This window comes from Clarias gariepinus, chromosome 10, assembly GCF_024256425.1.
Source record: "Clarias gariepinus isolate MV-2021 ecotype Netherlands chromosome 10, CGAR_prim_01v2, whole genome shotgun sequence".
Taxonomy (NCBI): domain Eukaryota; kingdom Metazoa; phylum Chordata; class Actinopteri; order Siluriformes; family Clariidae; genus Clarias; species Clarias gariepinus.
Genome location: NC_071109.1, coordinates 12,149,568 through 12,171,378, shown reverse-complemented (window position 1 = coordinate 12,171,378; position 21,811 = coordinate 12,149,568). Strand labels below are relative to the sequence as shown.

At 37.8% G+C, this 21,811-nt stretch overlaps 1 protein-coding gene across 1 annotated transcript in view; it reads right to left on the bottom strand.

The window, feature by feature from the left end:
• Positions 1-21,779, bottom strand: part of abcb7 (ATP-binding cassette, sub-family B (MDR/TAP), member 7) — a 35,791-nt gene extending 14,012 nt beyond the window's left edge. Inside the window, exons 1-8 of the mRNA XM_053505906.1 lie at positions 21,332-21,779; positions 9,705-9,776; positions 9,284-9,358; positions 6,490-6,609; positions 4,813-4,945; positions 2,578-2,846; positions 1,641-1,729; positions 80-167 (exon numbers count right to left, since the gene is read on the bottom strand). Coding sequence (XP_053361881.1) covers positions 80-167; positions 1,641-1,729; positions 2,578-2,846; positions 4,813-4,945; positions 6,490-6,609; positions 9,284-9,358; positions 9,705-9,776; positions 21,332-21,526 — 1,041 coding nt within the window. The 5' untranslated portion in view covers positions 21,527-21,779. The remainder of the gene's footprint in view (positions 1-79; positions 168-1,640; positions 1,730-2,577; positions 2,847-4,812; positions 4,946-6,489; positions 6,610-9,283; positions 9,359-9,704; positions 9,777-21,331) is intronic.
• Between the last annotated feature and the right edge of the window lie 32 nt (positions 21,780-21,811).

Genomic DNA, 21,811 nt, shown 5'->3' with positions numbered 1-21,811 from the left:
TTGAGCTTGACATTATCACAAGAGATATCGCAACTGGTAGTGCCAGTGGCTCGTGGCTGGGACGACGAGAGGGACTCACCTTTACTGTCTCGTAATTAAGGAGAGAGTCGATGGCTGCATTGCCCGCTTCGTTATCTGCCCTGTTCATCGCTATCCTGAACTGGGTCCTGTTCAAAAAGATGCAGCATGTCGAGAAGTGTATAACATTTATAAATATGTAACATTTGCATTAATGGTTTTGTACTTGGTCTAAACTCAGTAGCAGGGTTTCATCTAAAAACTGTGATAAACTCAAATAGAACAAGAAACCGATCAAACACAAAGAGAGAAATTACACATTAGGCATGTACAAGTACAGATATAAAAAAGTAAGAAGCAAAATGCTTCGGCAAGTGCTGTTATCCAAAAACAACCAACCAGAGGGTTGGATGGTGCACTGCCACCCGTAAGTCGATATTTTAAACTACGTGTAACATCACATCCTTAAGTGTGATACTCCTTTTACATCACAACAATTATGTTTCTTAATAATTCAATATTTAGCTACCTTCAATGTTGCTGTATGGATATACTGTATATGGATCATTTTCTTGATATCAATTACAGTATAATCACTAAAACAGTCATTTCCTCACCAGCGAATGTACTTATTTAACTTATTTCTCTCTTGAAGGTAATAATACCAAAAAACAGCAATTGCTATGTTTATACAGGTTATATGTCTTCAATCTGATTAATAGCTTTCCAATTAAAGATTTTAATTTAAATTGTTCACTTGGATAATGATCAGATAAGATGTGCATTTATATACTCGAATCATTTAATCAAAATATAAGTGGTTCAGCACACTGTGAAGCATTTAATCTGCTGGAAATATAACAGAAGGAGAATCCTGCCTCCTGCCTTATGATCGGTTAGAAGAATTCAGTCTCATTTATGACTGGTTACTATTTATGAACCACTGACCCAATCAGTGTCAGCTCCTCAGCCAGAGCCCCACTGGATAAAAGCCAAACGGGAGAGAGTTGTTCTCACAGAGTCTAAATCAGGAAGGCAATTTGCTTCTTTTTTGTAAAAAAAATATATATATAATAATAAAATAAATAAAAAATGTATCGCCAATATTTTTTGCATTTGCAAATAAGTTTGTTTAGAATTGTAAAAAAAAAAAAAATCGGAAAAAAAATGTAATATCAAATCTGGATATTTATAAAACCATGATACTTAAATAATCGTAGTACTAATTGAATTGGCACCAAAAGTATTGTAATATTGGTAAACAATTTCTGTACAGGGAACTATTCAAGTCACCCCTATCTGGCGTAAACATGTTGAAAAAGAGTGTATTTATTTAAACAAAGAAAAAAAAAAGGATGTAGTGTTAACATGGACAAAATTTCCCCTATTGAACATATTATCAAAAGGTCAACGCCATTCCTCCCATTCTGATGCAAAAAAATTATTTCAAGTTAGACTGTTTCCGGATGAGGTGTTTACATGAGGCATTTTTATTTAATATTAAAGGTTTATCTCGTAGCCAGAACATTCTGACCAGCAGCAGCAAGTATAACCTGCAAAAGACAATAAAATACACCTGATACTGTACATTGCACACAAGCAATTTAAGTGTTATACTGTACCTCCATTGTGTAACTGCGATGGTGAACAGCGTGTACGCTGATAAGGTCCCCAGAGTGACGAGAGCAAAATGACCGCCGCATTTATAATACTGCCAGAGAGACAAACAGCAGTGTTTAACTGTAGCCGCAGACACACAGTTCTAGAGCCCACAAGGGAATATGCCTACTTGAGCCTTGCTAAAAAGCAGCCATGGTCCTTTTACGTAGCACTTAACACGTTTCCGCTTTGTGATTATGCCCATTAAATTGAGCGTTACAAATGGACAAAGTAAAGGTGCGGTCAGAGGTAATGTCTCAATCATCGGCGCACAGACATCATTAAGGGACTTGAAGGTGAGGAAGCTGAGGAGGTTAATCACTCACTGCTAGTGGATATGGAGTGAGCGCATGATTTTCAAGAGCACTGCATTAGTACAAAAAAAGCCAAAGCAGCAAACTGCTTAGTTCAGTCTATTTTAAGCATAACTCCTTTGTGAATCGACTGTTTTTCTGATTTTCTGATCATTTCTTCCCGCACTCACTAGGGTATGAAGCAGTTGAGAAATCAACCATGAGATAGTTAACACCATAATGAAAACCTAATGAGAATATATTTAACTTTAAAGTAATTGAATTAATATACATTAATGAGTAATTCACATATAAAGTTGACATAAAATTCACATATAATGTGTAATTTTCTACTTCTAAATTGTAAGTCAAGGCTGCTTATCTGACAAGTGCTTTTATAAACTACTGATTGATATCTTAATGTCCTTTAGTAGATCTCTGGTATCTTAATGCTCTTTATGTGCCCTTGTAAAAGAAAATTAATAATTTTTTTTTATTTTAACATTTTAGGTGATTACTAACATGAAGCTACAGAATATGTACTTGTAATAAGCTTATATCAGTATAAAATTTCGAACAACTGTGGACTGATGCCATATGCACTGACCAGGATGGCGCTGACAAGTGCCATCTCAAAAGCTGTGGGTCCAAGATTGAAGACGAGGGCGCTGAGCACGAAGCTGATGCCACGTGTGCCTCTGTCGATAGCCTTAGACAGCGCACCTGTCTGCCGGCTCAGGTGAAACCCCAGGTCCAAGTTATGTAGGTGCAGGAAGACATTCTTGGCGATGCGCCGGATGGAGCTCTGGGCTACCTTGCCGAAGACGGCATTGCGGAGCTCGTTGAAGAGTGCTGAACCAGCTCGGGACAAACCATCTGAGACAGACGAAGTTTCTCAGCAAGTCACTTATAACAACAGTTTACCACAACATTGTGGATGATTATAATAATATAATAATAATATATAATGTAAAATAATATCAATCACAGATATGATCCCAATTACAAGGTCCGATTACATTAAAGTATTATAAATTAAATACTGCCTGCTTTAAAAAATATATTTAAAAAAAGCACCATTTCTGCATCAAGCAAAGAAAACAACTAAGGAGATTTGATTTGATTACTGGAAGTGGGATATGATTTAATACATTATCAAAACCAGAAAGGATAGTGCTGAAAGAAATGTGGTTTAAAAATAAAACAATGAATGGAGACCACTTAAACACAGTGACGTGCATCATGAAAAAAAGAAAAAATACTAATGAACAGTAAAAAAAAGAACTAGTTTTAATAGTGGAAAAAAAAATAATTTCCATACACACATTGTGATGAGAACTCTCAGGATTGGGAGTAAACAGCTGTGTGGCTAATCAGAAAAAGGCTTCAGTCTGCTATAGGGAATAAGGATTGGACTTTGGAGCGATGGAAAAAGGTCATGTGATCTGAGGAGACTAATTGAGTAATAGGTGTGAAAGGGTAAAAAGAAAAGGATAAGAAGCGATGCACCTATGATGCGTGGTTGCTACTGTTCAAGCCCCTGGATGGCTCAGCAATGTGTTCTAGAATAAAATCTTAACGTGACTAAATGTAATCTTAGAATGTGCAAAATTTTTGGTCCAGGCAGTTTATATATAGTTAAATTATAATTAAACCACTTAAAAACAAGTCTTACTGTAGAGAGAAAATGCTATGCGCCTGGAGTTTCTGCCCAGATGCTGTTTTCCCCTTGAATATAAATAAAAATTCTGCACTAGCAGAATAAATCCTTTCACCCTCAGCATTCCAACTTGTGGAGGCTACATACTATTTGTGTGATAGCAAATTCCATTCAGGTTAAAAAAAAAGGAATAAATAAAAACAAAAGCGTGTGCGCGTATGTGCGTTTGCAGAGGCTAAGACAGACAGTTCCAATTAATGGTTTGTGTGCACAGAACCTAATAGATCTCATTAAATTTGCAGCCACAGGGAGAAATGACAATACATTTGGACGGCACGCTACAATAACGCTTGCAAAGTGAGTGGTTGCTATTACTCGTTAAGTTCATTTTGTTGTTCTCAAGTGAGCAAGCACATAGGCAAGTAAGTTAAAATTCATACAAGTGCCACTCTGTGCTTTCACATATATGTCAGCCGTATTTTAGAGCATGCTCGTTTTAACAGCAATACCATTGATTCAGGATTCAAGATTATAAAGAACTTTATTAATCCCAGAGGAAAATTGCTTTGTCTTGGTTATACAGTTGCTTTAATTAATTTACCGGGAAGAAAGGAAAAAAAATAGATTGAACAGGAAAAAAAATAAAAGTAAAGAATTAAAAATAACAATAAATAGAAGTAAAAATAGAATTAATAGAAAAATAAAATTGACGTCAAGATGTGTTTTGTTGTGTTTTGTGCTTTTGACAGATTGTCATTATTTAAGGCTGCTAACTTGCTAATCAGGGTATATATACTGTACACTGCTTTGCCCTGTCTTATAAATTATTTATTTTATTTTTTTTTACAAGCATTGTTTTTAAGATACAAGCCGGAAGACAGAGACATTGTGTTCGCGTGTGTGTCAGACAGACAGAAGAGTGTCAGGAACGAGTCCAGCCAAAGGATCATAGGGATCATAAAGGATCAGAGGAAATAAAAATGACACCAAATAAAACCCCAAGATATATTAACATCTGTGCAGGCAGATGTGGCAGGTATTCACTAAAACAACAAATGGTTTAAAGCAATATGGAAACGTATCCCTCTAGGTAAAGGTCGCTTGGCTCATAAGGATGCTGTTCTGCCTGAGATGAAGTCAAACACCTGCCAAGTAAGGAGGAGGGGGAGTTGGGCTACTTACAGCCAATGAGGATGGCCGTTGCCATGGTGGCTACCGTGTTTGGTGCGTCGTTGAGGTTCAACATGTGTCCCGACATCTGGTTCAGGCCATCTACTGCATATTTAAACATGAAGGGCACCATCACATTCGTAAGCTGGAGAATGGGAGGAAAATGGGGAGAGGGGGGGTAAAAAGAAAAACAAGGAACCAGAATAAGTGAGAGCTGGCGTGAGCTTAGGAAGCATGCTGATAAGCGATAGAGTGGCACTGCATTAGGGGCAGAGTGTTTTGCACACACTCCTCTAGACAGATCTGGAAATGAGTTGGTTGATGCATCCGCTAATGGAATTGAAATGGTTATTAAAGCTAATTAAAAGCTTGGGGACAGCTGCTCGGCTGTCGAGTTCTGCCTCGCATTAGACAGGGCCGGAGTGTGTATGCAATGTGCCATTTCACCCATAATTCGCTCCCCCACTTTTGTTTTAACCCTTATACTCAATGAGAACATGAAAGTGAGGGATGGATTTTTTTTTTAGGTGAATGACAACGTTCCTGCTTTTGCGGGATTATCTCCCGACCTTGAGTTGTTGAACTGCATAATGTTTAAGCACGAACAAAGCACAGAGCGAATGGCCTTTAACTACGATCATGCATGTAAGGCTGCTATGAATAGAAATAGTGCTTCAAAATAACAGTTTTCACAACAAGCAAGAAAAACACGATTACCAATTACTGAAGCGGGAAAAAAACCCAGAGGATTCGCTGCCAACACCCAGCTAATAATTTCATTCTTGAGTCTCACTTCCATATGTCTATAGTGCTGCCCTTTTCAGTAAAGAACATGTCGGAGGGTGACTAGACTGAAACTAACTTTAATTACTAATGCAACTTTGTAGGAGAATAAGCACCGGATGGGTTGAATGTAGCAAAAAAAAACAACTCCAGTCATAACAAAATAAATGTCTGTTTTAAGATGTGTGTGTGTGTGTATATTTTATTTATTTATTTTTTTGTACTGACGGACTGCTGATCGACATTCTTTCCTTGTATGAATCTGCCCAGTATGATTCTGTAGCATGGACCCAGACTGGCTGATAAAATGGTGCAGGTTATCAGTTTCTGACACGCTTGTCAATCTTTATCTATGTTTCCACATATGCCTTCTCCTAAACTCCAGCGTAGGCACGCTAGGAAATATTAATGCCCCTTCCCTTGCACCTGATCCTGGAGGAGTGTGACTTGCTGGAGGCACAAATAAATTTTTTTTTTAAAAAAGGCATAACTACACAACATATTTTATTTTACCATGACTGGGCTTGGTAGTGAAGAATGATGGGGAGTGTGTGCAGCGGTAGTTCGTTTGTGCTCGTGCAGAGTAAAAAAAGGCTGAAATAACCTCGTGAGTCATGACCCTGTCAGTCTTCTTTTCGGTTGCAAATTAGTGACAAATCATTACAAGGAAAACAAGCAAGCACCCAAATTGTAACGCTCCCCTTTGTTGACGGTAAGCTCTGTTAAAAGTTTCAAAAGCAGCGTTGGGCTATTAGTCTTTGAACTGGTGCAAAACTGCAGCAAATTACAAGAGCTTGAGATAATTGAAGCTAGATGTGACATCACAGGCATCGAATAATGAATGTAATGTCTATAGTGCTGGTGGAAATGGCAAATTAACAATCCAGCACAAGAAAGCAAACCTACCTTAGCTCCGGCAAGCAAGCCGAGGGAGATGGCCACTCGAGCTCTCAGGTCTGGTCGATCCTTAGGCCAAACATATGCAAGCATGGCTGATAGGATCTTGGTAGAGTCCACCTCCTTTAGCTAGTAAAAGGGAAAAAAAGAATTAATCTCAGAAATAAGAAAGTCATCAGAGACAAAGAATAAAAAATATATAAACATACAATGAACTCAAAGGCTGGAAGGTCAATCCTTTTGATTTTACTTTGTTCAGAAGGAAAAAAAAAAAAAACGAAAAAAAAAAAAATAATAATAAAACAACCGAGAGTGCAATTTTAGAACAAGAATATCAAAGTCTGGCGCTGCTTGACTCCCAGCTGCGCACAGTTTAGCATTTTCCTTTCTGCGACACACAATTCACCTCATGAAGGACTTGATAATTAACTGATGGAATGAATCTGATGACACATGAACATTAAAGCCGTGCGTGCCAAGGTCCTCCGGGAACATCATTAGATTAATTTCCTGCCAAAGTTACGTTAAACCAAGCACATTTTTACTATTAAATTAAACTGAATTTAAGCCTTTACTTAACTGGCAGCTCAGACTTGATTTTAAAATCCTTTACCATGATGCCTAAGCACTTAAATGGACATAATATACAGTATGGCTGTGTGATATAAATAAGGGTTAAGGTAAGTAATTTGACATGTTTAATCTGCTATATATAACTATTAAATGTTCATTTTTGTTTTCAAACAACTTTATTTAGGCTAATGTCTAATAATGGCATAAATGATCTGATGATTGTGACATGATTTTGCAAAAAAAATTTTTTAAATAAACAAATACTAAATTATTGACCAACTCTATACAAATTCTTGACTATGCCTATTTTACCTTTACTACCTTGCCTTTGGGATTAAGTAATTACCGAGGTCTATACTACAATTTAGATTTTTATAAGATTAATTTTGGAGCAATGATACACAGCCACACAATCAAGACGCTGACGTTCGAGTAACCATCCTGATCACTACAAGGGGCGAGTGTGCATTACTGTAAACTCTTACACACTCTATAGTTGAACTATAGTTGGCTCATACGAATTTAGGTAAATATATTTCTGAAATTAAATATACACATTTTGTTTCTAAAAAAGAAAAAAGTTACACAAGAGCGCCCTCTAACCAAAAGCAAGTTTTCACCCTTAGAAAAAGGGATGGCCAAGTTTAGAAGTTTAAAAGTTAAAGGCTTCTCTTAGAGCACAAACAGACACACACTGTTGTGCTGCCAAGGGATGCGGTGTCATATGGCCCAGGCAGAAAGCAGCAGTAGCCTCTGCAGGTGGTGCCTGGCATCCCACGCAGCTCATCTCCCTAGAGCCGCCCTGCGCCTGCGCGTGCCAACCAACCTGTTTACGCCGTCAACCCACCTGCTGCCGTTACTGTTGCAAAAAATAATAATTTTTAAAAATCCCAGCAAACTCCCTCTAATCCTGTCAATATGGTAGCATAAAAAATGAGGCACTGACAGAATGGCAAGGGGACAAAATAAATCGAATTATAAATAGCCAACACCTGTGCTTGGTGAAATCGGATGCGGGAACAAGATGAAAGGAAAAAAAGTGATGAGCTTCACTTTACTACTCTGTCTGACCAATCAGAAGAAGACTGGTTTTATTTTGGTTCAGTGTAAACACTGATGGATATTTCATTCTGTATCAGTACTGATTGGTGAGGTAAACAGAAAAAACACACTTAGAATACTTTATAAATCAAGTAATTATCACACCATAATGTGGCAGCAAAGTAATGCATAAAATCACAAATATACCATATCAGTTTAAAAAAATGTTTGGACACAATTTTGGATTTATTTTCTATGTTCTAGAGCAATATTGAATTTCCTTATTTTTCAATGAACTATGAAATAACACATATGTCATTGGGTACTTGGGTAACTACAACAAAAAGCAAGCCCAAAACTTTCCTTTGCTGCAGAGGACAACCTCGTTAAGTTATTCACATCTCAGAAATCACCAATTAACAGCACCTCAGATTAGAGCCGTTATGAAGGCTTTACAAGGCATGAGTAGCAGACACATCTCAATGTCAACTGCTCAAAAGAGATTATTGCATATTTTGAACGCATTCAGCATTGTAGAACAAATCACTGAATTGTCACATTTAAAAAATAAATATATGGACATGCAGCAGTTCTTGTGATGGTTTAAAATAAACATAATTAGCTGAAAACATCAGATGAAAACACACACTTTAAATGTAAAGATAATTATTTTGTGAAAAACCTTAAAAAATGGTCTTGGCTAGACTAGATTGACTGTAGGGTTAATAAATAGTTATCTTATTGCTAAAATGTTACGTTTTTATTGAGTAAAACTAGACTAAAATTTTGTTCTTCAATCGTTTAGTTGACTTAAACTTGACTAAACAGAAAAAAGGATCAGATTGATTTAATATGATAAAAACAGGGACGTTTATCAAAGGACTAAGACTAACATTGAAAATAGCTGAGAAAATTAACACCATTACTGTATTCTCATTTATAGAAAGTAGAATATCCAATAAGAGGTTATCCACAGGTATAATGATTTATTAATAATAATCAAAGTAAAATGTTTAATAATTGACTACAACAGCAGTTTACTACAACAGCTGTATGGCTTTTCAAGCCAAGAATAGGAAGCTGGGGCAACAATGTGAAAAGGCCCAATGAAACTAGATAGGTAAAAAAAGGTTTGGATGTGCTGTGCGTTTTGGAGATGCTTCCTCGTACACTAAACTACAAAGCTTACCACATTTTTGGGATCTGCACTCAGGCCTCCCCCTGCATGACCGTGCCAGCATGTTCTCTCTGGTATCTTTAAAAGCTGAAAACAAAAAAAACAATATATTAATCATAATATTTTCAACATGGAACTCTTAAGTGCATGTACTGTATACAGCAGCTGAAAATACTTTTGCAGTTTAGGTCTTTAGAAAAATTCAAGTGTTTTGAAAGAAAATGCATTATCTGGAGTGTTTTATAAACCATATCGATTACAAGGTTATATCAGAGCTGGTAATACAAGATACAAAAAAAAATAGAAGAAAAAAAAAAGATAGTATAAGATTATGCAGGAAAAAGATTCTTAACTCAAATGAGATACAATCCCACCACAAAACATGGATGATTGCTTTTCTAAAAACACTCGATACAAGGAAGGTCAAACTTACTTTGATGGCATCCAGCATTTGTCGATTGGTATCTCTTCGACTGGATGTCCATGTTGATGATGGATTAAGACCCTGTAATGATTAAGAAAAACAAAGGAGCACAGACTGAGAGAAGTGCCAAACCAAATCCTCCTTAAGGGGAGCAGCACACATAAAAGCAGAAATTGTCTTCATAAGACAAGTTGAACATAAATTTCCGAAAGTCTATGCAAACTTTTCATAAGTCAGTGAAACAGTCTGGCAACCTACAACACCAGTCAAAAGTTCGATTTTAATTTAAGGGCTTAAGTCCCCCTATTTTAATAGTAGTAGCAAAAGTAACTAACTATAGTGGCCAGTGGTCAGCATGTGGCTGTTTGACTGCCTGAGCAGGGAACTGTGTGAGAGGCTGTACGACTTTAGTGACAAACGCAACCCCAGAAAAATAATGGGGGTTTGCGTTAGTTAATTAAGGGCGGTTTGCATAAGGGCATCTGCAGACTTACAGACATAACAAAGGGCCTGGCCTCTCCAATTCAGCACTAACCTTTAGTACACTCAGGGAAATTAATAATAAGTGAGAAAATAAATAACCAAAGATTTTAGCACATGCTCCGTCGTCCTCTTTTCTGCAGGAAGCACTGGATTTTGCCAATACATCTAAAACTTACGAGGAAGCATAAATGTATGAGCTACTAATAAGGAGTCATGATGATGCAAATGAATTTAAGATGAAGCTTTTCCATCATCGCTGTCTGTTTTTAACCCTGACCACTTAATGTGAGTGAAGACGAAAAAGAGACTTTGGCAAACCTAACGTTACCTTGAGACGCTTTTGAGGGACCATGTTCCCATTATTTGTCACCATTTATTTCATTTTTTTTAGATATGCATATCTAGTTTATACAGTCTAGCTTCTCAATCATGTACTTACAAAAAAAAATTGTTTTTTTTAAATGTTTTTCATATCAAACATTATGCAAATTCATCAAACATTCACACTTCCAATATTACAGACAGTCAAAGAGAGCCTTCGCAAAAGTTATTTATAAATGCCCCATCAACACAACACTCCCTCACAGCTACTCCAGTACTTTACTTTCATATCATATTTTAAATAATTTCTCAGCACATCTTATTAATAATGCATCGGGACCTTTGTGACAGCCTACACCTTTACATACGGATCCCACACAAACAGAAAATGTTCTAATTAATGGCTTAGTTCTGTATTGACACACTGAAATAACTGCAATAACCTTCCTAAAAACTGTGAACCTCCGGTTAATCAAACCTGTCAGTATTCTGCACCCTCGAAATGTGTTACTAAACCATACTTTCATACTGAGACATGAACATAGACTAGCTGGCCACTATATTAGATATACCTGTGCAACTGCTTGTTTAAGCAAATACTTTAGTCAGGCAATCACATGTCGGCAACTCAATGCACTTAAGCATGTAGACATGGTTCAAAATTCAATCCGAGCATCAGAATGGGGAAGAAAGGTGATTTAATTGACCGTAAATGTGGCATGGTTGTCGATGCCAGATGAGGTGCTCTGAGCATTTCAGAAACTGCTGACCTACTGGGATTTTCACACACAACAACACACTTTAGGGTTTTCAGAAAATGGTCTGGAAAAGAGAAAATATCTAATAAGTGGCAGCTTTCTGAGCACTTGAAATGCCAGAGGTGAGAGGAGAACGGCCCGAATGGTTCAAGCTGATAGAAAGGCAACAGTAAGTCAAATAACATCTGAGGTACTGTGTGCTGAAGAACATCTCAGAACACAAAACACGTCTGCATGGGCTACAACAGCAAAAGCCCACACCAGTTTCTGCTATTGTCAGCTAAAGACAACCAGAAACTGAAGCTACAATTCGCATGGGCTGGCCAAAACCATTGTCTGGTCTGAGGGGTCTCAGTTTCAGCTGCGATATTCAGATAGCAGGGTTTTCTGTGAACAACATGAATAACATCCTGATTGCCTCATTGGTTCAGGCTGCTGCTGCTGCTGCTGGTCGTAGTATAATGGTGTGGGGGATATTTTCTTCATGCACTTTGAGCCCCCGAGTACCACCTGAACATTGTTCAGCCTCCCTAAGTATTGTTGCTGACCGTGTCCAACCCTTTATAACCACTAAAATCATCTCATTGGAGTTAAAGTACATGCACCGAGCCGATGAAATGCAGTTTCTTTTCAGACTAAAACAGCTTCCGTCTAAAAAGAAAATAAGACTTTTTGTTTTAAATGGCTGTGAAGTGGTTTTACCAAAAACACCAGCTGACCCGTGTTGTAACACTAGAATGACTTGAAACGTTGTTGATTTGCATGCCTCCATCCTTGTCTTGACTTTTCTTTAATTGAATTCTAAACATGTGACCCATAATGTACCAGGTCAAAAACATTCAACTGTTTCAGTGGCCTGGACACATATACTAGTACAGTAATCCTACGTACACATACATGAACTGATCTTGAAATGTCTCACTCTTTGGGTGGGTGGAAAAACACTAGTTTCAGTTTAGTGATGTTTTATTCATGTACAGACGGCCCACCAGTGACCCATAATGCACCCAGCAAAAAGAAACAGACTGTTTCAGTGGACTGCACAAAATGCCTCGTTTCTACCAGTATACCATCGACCATTAACTCAAGCAATGCACAGTGTAAAAGGTCACGCTTAAGCATACAAGTACCACACAGGAGAAAAAGCACTAATAGTCATAAGGCTGAAGATTATATACTCAGGAACCACTTTAAAAGGAAAATCTACACCTCTACATTTTCATGCAATTATCAAATCAACCAATCCTGTGGCAGCAGCACAATGCATTAAATCAGGAATATACAGATAAAGTGCTTCGGTTAACATTACACATCAGATTAAAGCAAAACTACAGCACAAAGCCAAGAAATTGTGTTCGGTAAGGCAAAAACAGGAATCTGAGGCTACATAGGTGTTTTTTCCAATCTGCACAAAGAATCACACATTGCACAGCCAGCATATGATTAGCTACGGGATAACTGCATGAATGTGCAGGTGAACAGTAAGTGTACAGAGTATAACATATACAGTGCTGTGATAACGTATTTGTCCCTTCCTGATTTTTCTTTTTCATATTTGTCACAGTTAAATGATTTAGATCAATTAAAAAAAATGATACTTTAATTGCCAGGTATCATAAACGCTCGCTTGCATATTTTGATGCCAAGGGTCATTAAGTTTAGGGGGCACTTACTTTTTTTACATAGGGCCAAGTAGGTTTGGCCAGTTTTTTCTCCTTAATAAATGAAATCAGTATTTAAAAACTGCATTTTGTATTTACCGCCTGACGGTCCTGCGCACACAGACACCAAGTGCAGGCTGAGAGAGAAAATGGATCTTTAACCTCTCTAACGAGACTTTCTTTTGCTTTACACATGTAATAATAAATAGTACACGCGCGCTGTACACACATGCATACAAACACAAAATAAAAGATGTTTTACACGCACACACATGGTCACAGTGTTATAGTAAATAGTACACACATGCACAGATGTTGATTGGCGTCAAAACAAGAAGTGCATGCATGATACATAATACTACATTATACATGCTACATGGTAAACCCAGACTTTTTTGCTGGTTTTAAGTCAAAATTTCTTTCAATTTTTTGCACGTCTTGTCAAACACTTGCAAACTGTGCCTGGTTTTAAATGTGCATTTTGGCATGTAACGGCTCTCTCTTTAGTACTGCGGACCATAAGTTCACCCATACTGAGAGCAACATTTATTGTAAGTAATGATGTAAAACACCTGAAACCAGAAGTGATGCATGTAGTTAACTGTGCATCACCACCACTTCTGGATTACCTGACTGCTCGGTCAGCGTTAACTGCTATAAGTAGACTGTATGAGTTGAAACAACGATCAGATTAATTTCAAAATGAAATTCTATTAAATTCTTTAAAAGTTCTATAAAAAACCTTAAACCGATATATCTACTAAAACTGAATCCTATCATTACAAGACTTTTTTTAAAAGGAATATAAGCATCAATGACAACGTAAAAAAACTGCAATAGTCAGGATCTAAAAATATAACATGAATATACACTATTTAGAAAACAAAAGATCTGCTGTAAAGGATTAGACCATGTGCAGTTACGGGTATCTGTATTCTCCGCACCTGCTCACTCTGAAAGGACAAATTTGCACCTATGCGATCTATATTTTTAGCACGCGTACAGTCTCACCTAGTAACAAGAAACCTTTGACGAAAGGTTAATTAGACACCACACTAGTTAAAGAACATTTTAACACACATGCCAATGCACCAACACTATTGTACTTGCTTCAGACGCTGATACAACAACCCCTTTGCCTTGGGTGACCGTTTCTCTTAAAACCTTTATTTACAATCAGAATTTAATCCGTCATTTGGTGGACGTGTTTAAACAGAGTGGCTTAAATTATTAGAATTTAATTTAAACTAGAGATGCACGATCATTAATAATTTTAATCTCCATCACGATTTGGGCTTCCTTCAAATTAAATGAACACAATGGACTGATAATGAAAACGCTACGCCAACAGAACGTTAAACAAAAATATGACATTAGAACGATGCCAGAATTCCTGTATGCAAATAAGACACATCCGTAGGTAAGGAATCAAACTGCACACACACGCACAGTCTCACACTCAATTTCTAAGAATGCAGTATGGCCGTACAGCACAGTGCATGTCGTTGTATTACAACCGCATTATTGAAAAAGCGCATCGCACAAGTGTTTGCACGCTCATCTACAAGTTGAGTTTTAAGGGTTTGGAGGTGGGAACAGTAACCCTCCCTTTGATTCGCGAGTCTCCACCATAGACATCAATACCTAGACACCAAAAATTGGCCTGAAAGAAAATATGAATAAGCGGGGGAGCTGCGTTAAAAATTTTTTTTACATTTCTCAACTGGATCCAATCAATTCCTTTTGTTTATTCAAGGGTTTATATATGGATGTGTACAACAAAAATGTTTTATATTCAGTTAATTAGAAGCTCAATAGGGCATTTATCACTGCTAGACAAAGATGTACAGACATTAAAAAAAGAATAAGCTGAGCAAAACAGTCTTATTCCAAAGAGTTTTAACTGCTATAAAGATCTTTTGTATTCAATAAAAACAATAATAACAATGAAGATAATAATAAAAAAAACCCTCCTTAGTGTTGTGATTCAATCAGTTATGCAAATAAATCCATCTTGTGTTAATCGATTTAGTTAAATGAATTATTGGATCTGTTTTTTTTCCCGATTTAGTAACATTTCACAGGTTTAAAAATTAGTCAGCCTTCGAGCGGTGCAGTGGTAAAGAGCTGTGTCTATTATGCGGAGATCGCAAGTTCGATTCACGGGTGATGCTGTAACCTCTCGCAGGTGAAGGTCTAGAGAGAGCTGATTGGCAGAGCTCTCGCAGAGAGGAAGGATGAGAGGTACTTAGTGCTTTCACATTAATCACGGCTCTACAGCCAATCAGGGACGTCTGTGAGCTCACGCGGGCAGATAGCGCTGTCCTCCGAGTGAGTTGAGCAGTTCGTAAGAATGCAGTCAGCTGTTGTCACGTGGTTCGGCCCTCCAGACTTAGTGGCAGGAATAGTTTAATGTGGAGCCCCCTAATGACAGGGAGGAATTGAACAAAATTAGAAAAAAAAAATAATAATAAAATGTTTTAATCTCCTGAGTTGTGCAGCAGTGATGGTGCTTGTCAGTGTCATCAGTGGGTCATGGGTTTGATGTTACAGCCACCCATACCCGGGAATCCAGTGACCAGATTGTCCCTTCTCCCTCAGGGAGGTGAGTGATGGCAGTTTTGCACTCCTTCCTCAATTGTTTCTACAGTGAGGGGAATGCGGTCAACAATTTCATATAGGTCGGAGGAGGCCCTGTCTGGTTCGTGGCTGCCACTGATGTGGGAGTGCCCTGGGACGGGAATTGGGGATGGGAGAAGTGGGAATCTGACACTAATAAATTACGAAGAAACTTGTGGGGCAAAAAAATATTTAGGTAACCTTAATTACAACAATAACCACAGGTTTTGCAGGAAAATATAAACTGTTTAAATGTTCCGCAAATACAGGATTATCACCACTTCTCATTTTGAGCTCTTTGGTGGTTGGTTGGATAGATAGAAAAAGGTGCTTGAGACAAATCAATCAGATATAAAACATTACTGCTATTGAATCGATCTGAATCGAAAACCACAGTGCCCAAAAATCCAATTGAGTCAAATCAGCAGTCTACCCATGATTCACAGCTCTACTCAGAACACCTAATGTGACCTTTTCACTGGTGGCTGATTTATTGTTGCTATGACCAAACACAGCCAGCGACAACCTTCACTGTGGTCAAAAAAATCTGCTGAAAATTCGAGTGAGAACACGAACACAGGCTGATTATGATTACTTGGGACTCATGAGATGTCTCGAAACCTGGTAGTGGCATTAGAAATGTACACAAAGCTAAAAGGAGCAGTTTGCTAAATTGTCATAGCAGACTGAATGTCTCTGTAATCTCATTTAAGATGTGTCACGACAGGACAAAAAGGGACATTGAGATGAGAAAAAGCGTTATATAATATATAATAATTACAGCTTCCAGGTGTTTAACTAGCTAATTAACATGCAAACACTCTGCTGATAGTTTATTTACTATGATAATAAAGTGAACCTATTTCCAATAAAAGACCTACAAACACGCCCCGTATAGCAGAGCGGCGTAATGATCGTCATTGTTAAATTTGACAGGAAGAACCGATTATCACACATCTGGCAGAATACTTTTTCACATCATCGTGTATCATCATGCGTGAAAAGCTAAAAACGCCCTGATTGGGACTCCATCAAGAGGAAATGTCAAGGACCAATCAATGGGCGCGAGTTAAAACAGTATGGGAAAGGCACTTGAGTTCTTTGAGTGCTGTAACTGTTACAGTGTTAAGCTTCTGTCCTAGCCAGAGAGCTAGTAATCTGCACACACAGAGCCTGTTATTACTTGCTAAACAGCGGAGAGTTTCGTGGCTACCTAATCTCATTCATGGAGGGAGGGAACACTCTCGCAGCCTTATCTGAGCTTGGCACAAGTCGCGGAATGTGACAAGCATTTGCTTTCGACAGCTGCCATCATTTGACAATGCTCCATGTCCTCTATGTGAAGCAGGTCGTGCTAAAGTGGGCGCTTCCATGTGGGGACTGGTGTAACACAGATACTTTCATTTTGGCCATAATCAAGAAGTCACTTGTCAGTTGATTTATCTTTCTTGTCAATAGCTATAGAATCACTCTGATGAAGATCTGCTGCATCTGTCCTTTAAAAGGCAGAGGTTACAGTTTTAAAAATCTTGCACAATACTCCAACTAAAGTTCTGCACCAAGAAATGGGTTATTATTCCAGTTTAAAGATGTCATTATCTATACTGCTATAGCACAGTGGTTCTCAGCACCGGCCCTGGAGGACGATCTGCCATGCACATTTTAGTGTTTTCTCAGCTCCCAGCACACCTGATTTAGCTAATCAGATAATTACAGCCTTTACTTAATTGAAGTGGGTTTGAAAGAGCAGGAAAGTGTGCGGGGCAGGTGGGGTGCTCCAGGACTGGAGCTGAGAACCCCTGCTATAGCAATCAGTCTCGGTCCACTAGGGATGGAAATCACCAGGGACCTCCCGAAATATCAAATCACGATACCTAGGTGCCGATACAAATTGTTTCGGGATTCTGTACGCATCACAATTTTTAAATATCCTGATTTGACATAAATATATATATATTTTTTTCTTTTTTTCCCCCCAGATTTTATTGCAATTCTAAACAAACTTAAATACTTACTATTAAATACTTTACTCCTGACGACACAGGATGCTGTGTGTATAGGTTTGAGCACAACACCTGTAGGATCATGAAACGTTTCAACGCTTTAAATGCAAATATGTATAGGTTATTACATTACATATACATTATGTATATGTATATATAGGGGTAGCTCAGTGGTTAAGGCATTGGACTACGGTTCGGAATAGAATGGTGACCGATGATGAAACATGAATAAGCATTCTATACTATTTGCCCTGAAAGTAACGGTTTATCATTGATGAATTTTTTTTTAAATCTGTCTCATCCAGGCTCTACTGCAAAGAAGTGATCATAATAACGAAACATGATAGCAACAGCATAATTTATACATGAGAATACAGATCCACCTTGTGCATTTTTAATCTCGTGACCACTCTCGGTTCAAAGCCTCACCAGAGCAAAACACAAGACCTGAAAGCACGAATTAAATTTGTGGTCTTCGTTTCATACAGTTGTGCGATTAGTAAAATACAAAAGAAAACATGGAATCAGCACTTCACCACCAGCAAATAATGAAAGTGTTTAATTTAATTTACAGAAAAAAAGGTATTTTAAGCACATTTCACCAGTGTGCATGTGCTTGACTACACAAATCTATACTGCATGCACAATATGAGAGTTGTGTGGTCAAGTACTTGCATGGCAGTGGAACGCTCTGGGGGATTAGTCTGGTTAATATCATTGCTGATGGTGTAACATAGGTGTAACATGAATGGTTATGAGACAAATTATTAGCTTTGGTCAAAACAGATTTTCCACAACTTGGTTTTCTGCACTAGTTTTGTGCATTAGTACACTTTGGTTTAGGAGTTTTATTTTAAACTGTCATGTCACTAAACTGTAGTGGGTGGAACAATCAGTCGTCGCTGTAGAAACTATGTGCCAGACCCACACACTCAATTAGTACAATGACATTAAAGCCGATTTTATCAAGTTGATGAACTTTATTCAAACTACTTTTAATTACTTTGTGACTGAGTATTTCAGTAAAAGAGAGCCAACGTCAGCTTTGATTCCGGATTATAAACAGACAACAACAAAAGTCACACACACTAAGACTTCATTGAGTCACCTTTAGCTTTGATTACAGCACACAATGTGGCCAGTTCATGTGTAAAAATTATTTCTAATGCTTCCAGAAACACTGCCTGTGCCATCAGGAACAAAAAACTCCATTGACGTGATACCTTGGTCTTTTAGTACATTTAAGTAGTCAATCATTTTATTGACACACAACATTGCTGAGCCAAGACCTGACCAAATGAGGCAACCCCAGATTATAGCACTGCCTACAGAGGCTTGTACTGTGGCTATTATTCATAATGAGTTTACCCATCACTCTGGAATAGGGTCAACCTGAACTCACATGACCATTTTCTATTGCTCCAAAGTCCAATCTTTATGCTGCCTAGCAAAAAGAGAAGCTTTTTTTCTGATTAGTCTTTATAACAAGTGGTTTTCTTACAGCCATGCACCAGTTTAGAGCCAATCCTGCAACCTCTCATCACATTGTGTGTGTATGGAAATGCTTTTACTTTCACTATAAAACATAGCTATGGTTTTTACTGTTGACTTTTTACAACGCTACTTCAAGTGTTTAAGTGATCTTAATTCATGATTTTTTTCTGACCACATTTTTTCCGCAAAGTTGATGGTTCAGCGTTATCCTTTCAGGTTTTAATAACAGGTTAAAGGACTCTTAACCCAGTTCCATGGTTTCAAATCTCCTACTTGTTTTCTTTGCTTGATGCAGCTCAATAATTTGACTCTTTAGCAATGGGTGACTACTTTTTGGCCAGACAGTGTACATTCTCTCAGTAGTTCTGTCAAACATAGGGGATCCCTAAAGAAACTGGGTAGTAAACTTGGCCGACAATGAGAAATCAGGACATGATTGAGATGTGACCTGATGCGATGCATGGAGCGTGTTGATATTTAAAAACAAAATTAAAAAAATAAAATATTTAATATTTTAAATAATAATACTATGCAAAGTGCACACTGTGATCTAAACACACAGGCGAATACAGTGCTAAACTAGTACTCTGTACATGCCTCAACGTGTCTCAGCTAAGACTAAAAACCACAGCTTGTCTACAAAGGTGTGCATAGGGACAGGAGCAGAGATTCAGTGCTTGTTAGACAAGAGCTTTACCCTTCTCTTCTTCCTGTTGGTTACTAAAAAACATAATACTGCAATCCAGCTCATGTAGTGCCTTAATTACTTACAAACCGCCCTAACCTAATTTACTGCTATCTTCTATGATGTTGAACGGTTGAATCGGTTAAATTAAAGATTGCTTCACTTACGCAAAAATTCCTGTTTTAGTTCCTTTATTTATTTGATGGGTAACTCAATCAGACTGAATTGATGGAAAAGATAATCATGACATTCTAATAAGGAAATTTCATGATCATTTTAGATGTTGTCCATCCCAACTAAGTTGGGTGAATAAGCTAGGATTTTATTTATACATCAGCTGGTTCCAACTGATGAGGCTTTCCACGAGTGGTACTAATAGACAGTACCGGCACTGGGAAGTTTAACTGTACACATCACGAGTTAATTACACTAACTGTCGGTCACAGCATGGGTAAAAGTAGGTCAGTACAGTCTGCAGTACTAAGAAGAGAGGAACTGCCTGCCAAAACCCACGTTTCAGCAAGAAAATGCATCTGAAAACGTTTAATGTTAAACAACACTTAGTCTCCTTAGTACAGTAACTGCTCCTAGGTCCTTCTAAATCACCTCTAAACAATCTGTGGTCTTTTATTTATGACTTTAAAGTGAACTAGGTTCGAACAAAAGGCTGAATTCTGAATTCCAAATTTACACCGTAAGGACTAAAAAATTGCTATATTTTATCATGTGAAGTATTCGCGGCATAAAAATGAGCAAGACGCGCAGACTTCAGGTGGAGGATCAAAACTTGTTTGAGTCAGGAAAGTCAAGTGAAGCAAGTTTACATATTTTTGTGTGTGAATTTTTTTTTTTTTTTTGCCATTTTGTGCAAGATTTAGTGACATAGCACCATTGTTCTCAAGAATGTTCTCAAGAATGTTATCAAGAATACAAGTAAAAAGAAAAAGCAGCCAGTGCCAAGAGCAACCATAAATTAAGGTTAAGTGAGGTTTAATATCTATTTATTTTATAGTTTACTTCATTTTCATGCCTTTTTTTTTTAAATGTTTTGACGGTTTTTATAAGCAAAAAAATGACAGTGACAGATAATGTTGAACATTGGTAATATTTTTCGAGTGGCTGGAATGGATTATCTGTATTTACATTATTTCCTATGGGAAAATGTGTTTCACAATACGAAATTTCACCTTAAGAACTCGCCTTGGGAACAGAATGAAGTCGAGGTACCACTTTGTATATCAAGATTCTTGGGAAAGCGTATTGTGACAATTTATCACGATACCGATATTATATTGTGATTATCGCCCTGTTGTAACTAGTGCTTACATAACTGCACAATTCCCACGTGTGAAATATTTAGTCAACACACAAATCACATATATCTAAACTACAGAAAACGTGCTTTGTACTGTAAAAACACTGTCTTGGTTTTTAACTCTGGCAAACCCAAACAGGATCACCTGCCCCTTTAACCCTACTAACACCTGGGCTGGTACTCACTTTATAACACGAGTGTACTAATACTTATAGACAAGACTTCAGAACAGTTAGCTAGTTAGCCGTTTGCTCTGGTAAGGCGACATAAAACTATAAGCTGAGTCACACAGCGTACCTCATACGTGCTCCTATGTCTCCTTTTAAATTCCCCAGGACCGCTCTTATTGTTGTAACTCCAGGCGTGATAAGAGCTAGACCTCTGAAGTAGGAGAGCTAAGTTTAGTCTCTGAATGCGGACCCCGCACCGGAGCGGGACCAAGAGCGGCGCCATGATGGAGACACTGTAGTCACGTGACCAGGCGGAAGTCATTAGAAAGTTTGCACACTGGTTGCACCGGGACTGGTGGTGTATTATTAAGAAACTTAAACGTTACCGTTAAAGTACGGTATATCAAATTCCCCCAGTGTCCCAAAGTTGACATGACAGTTGAGATTACGACATTTACACAAAATTATAATTACAAGAACCTCGGAACGAATCCGCGTTCTAAACCTGATTACGTCTATATACGGATTTTTACGGTAAGCGCCAGGTGCTTTTAAGTGGCCAAAAGTTGTCGGTCGCCTAATTCAAACACTTCAAAAGTTTGAATGC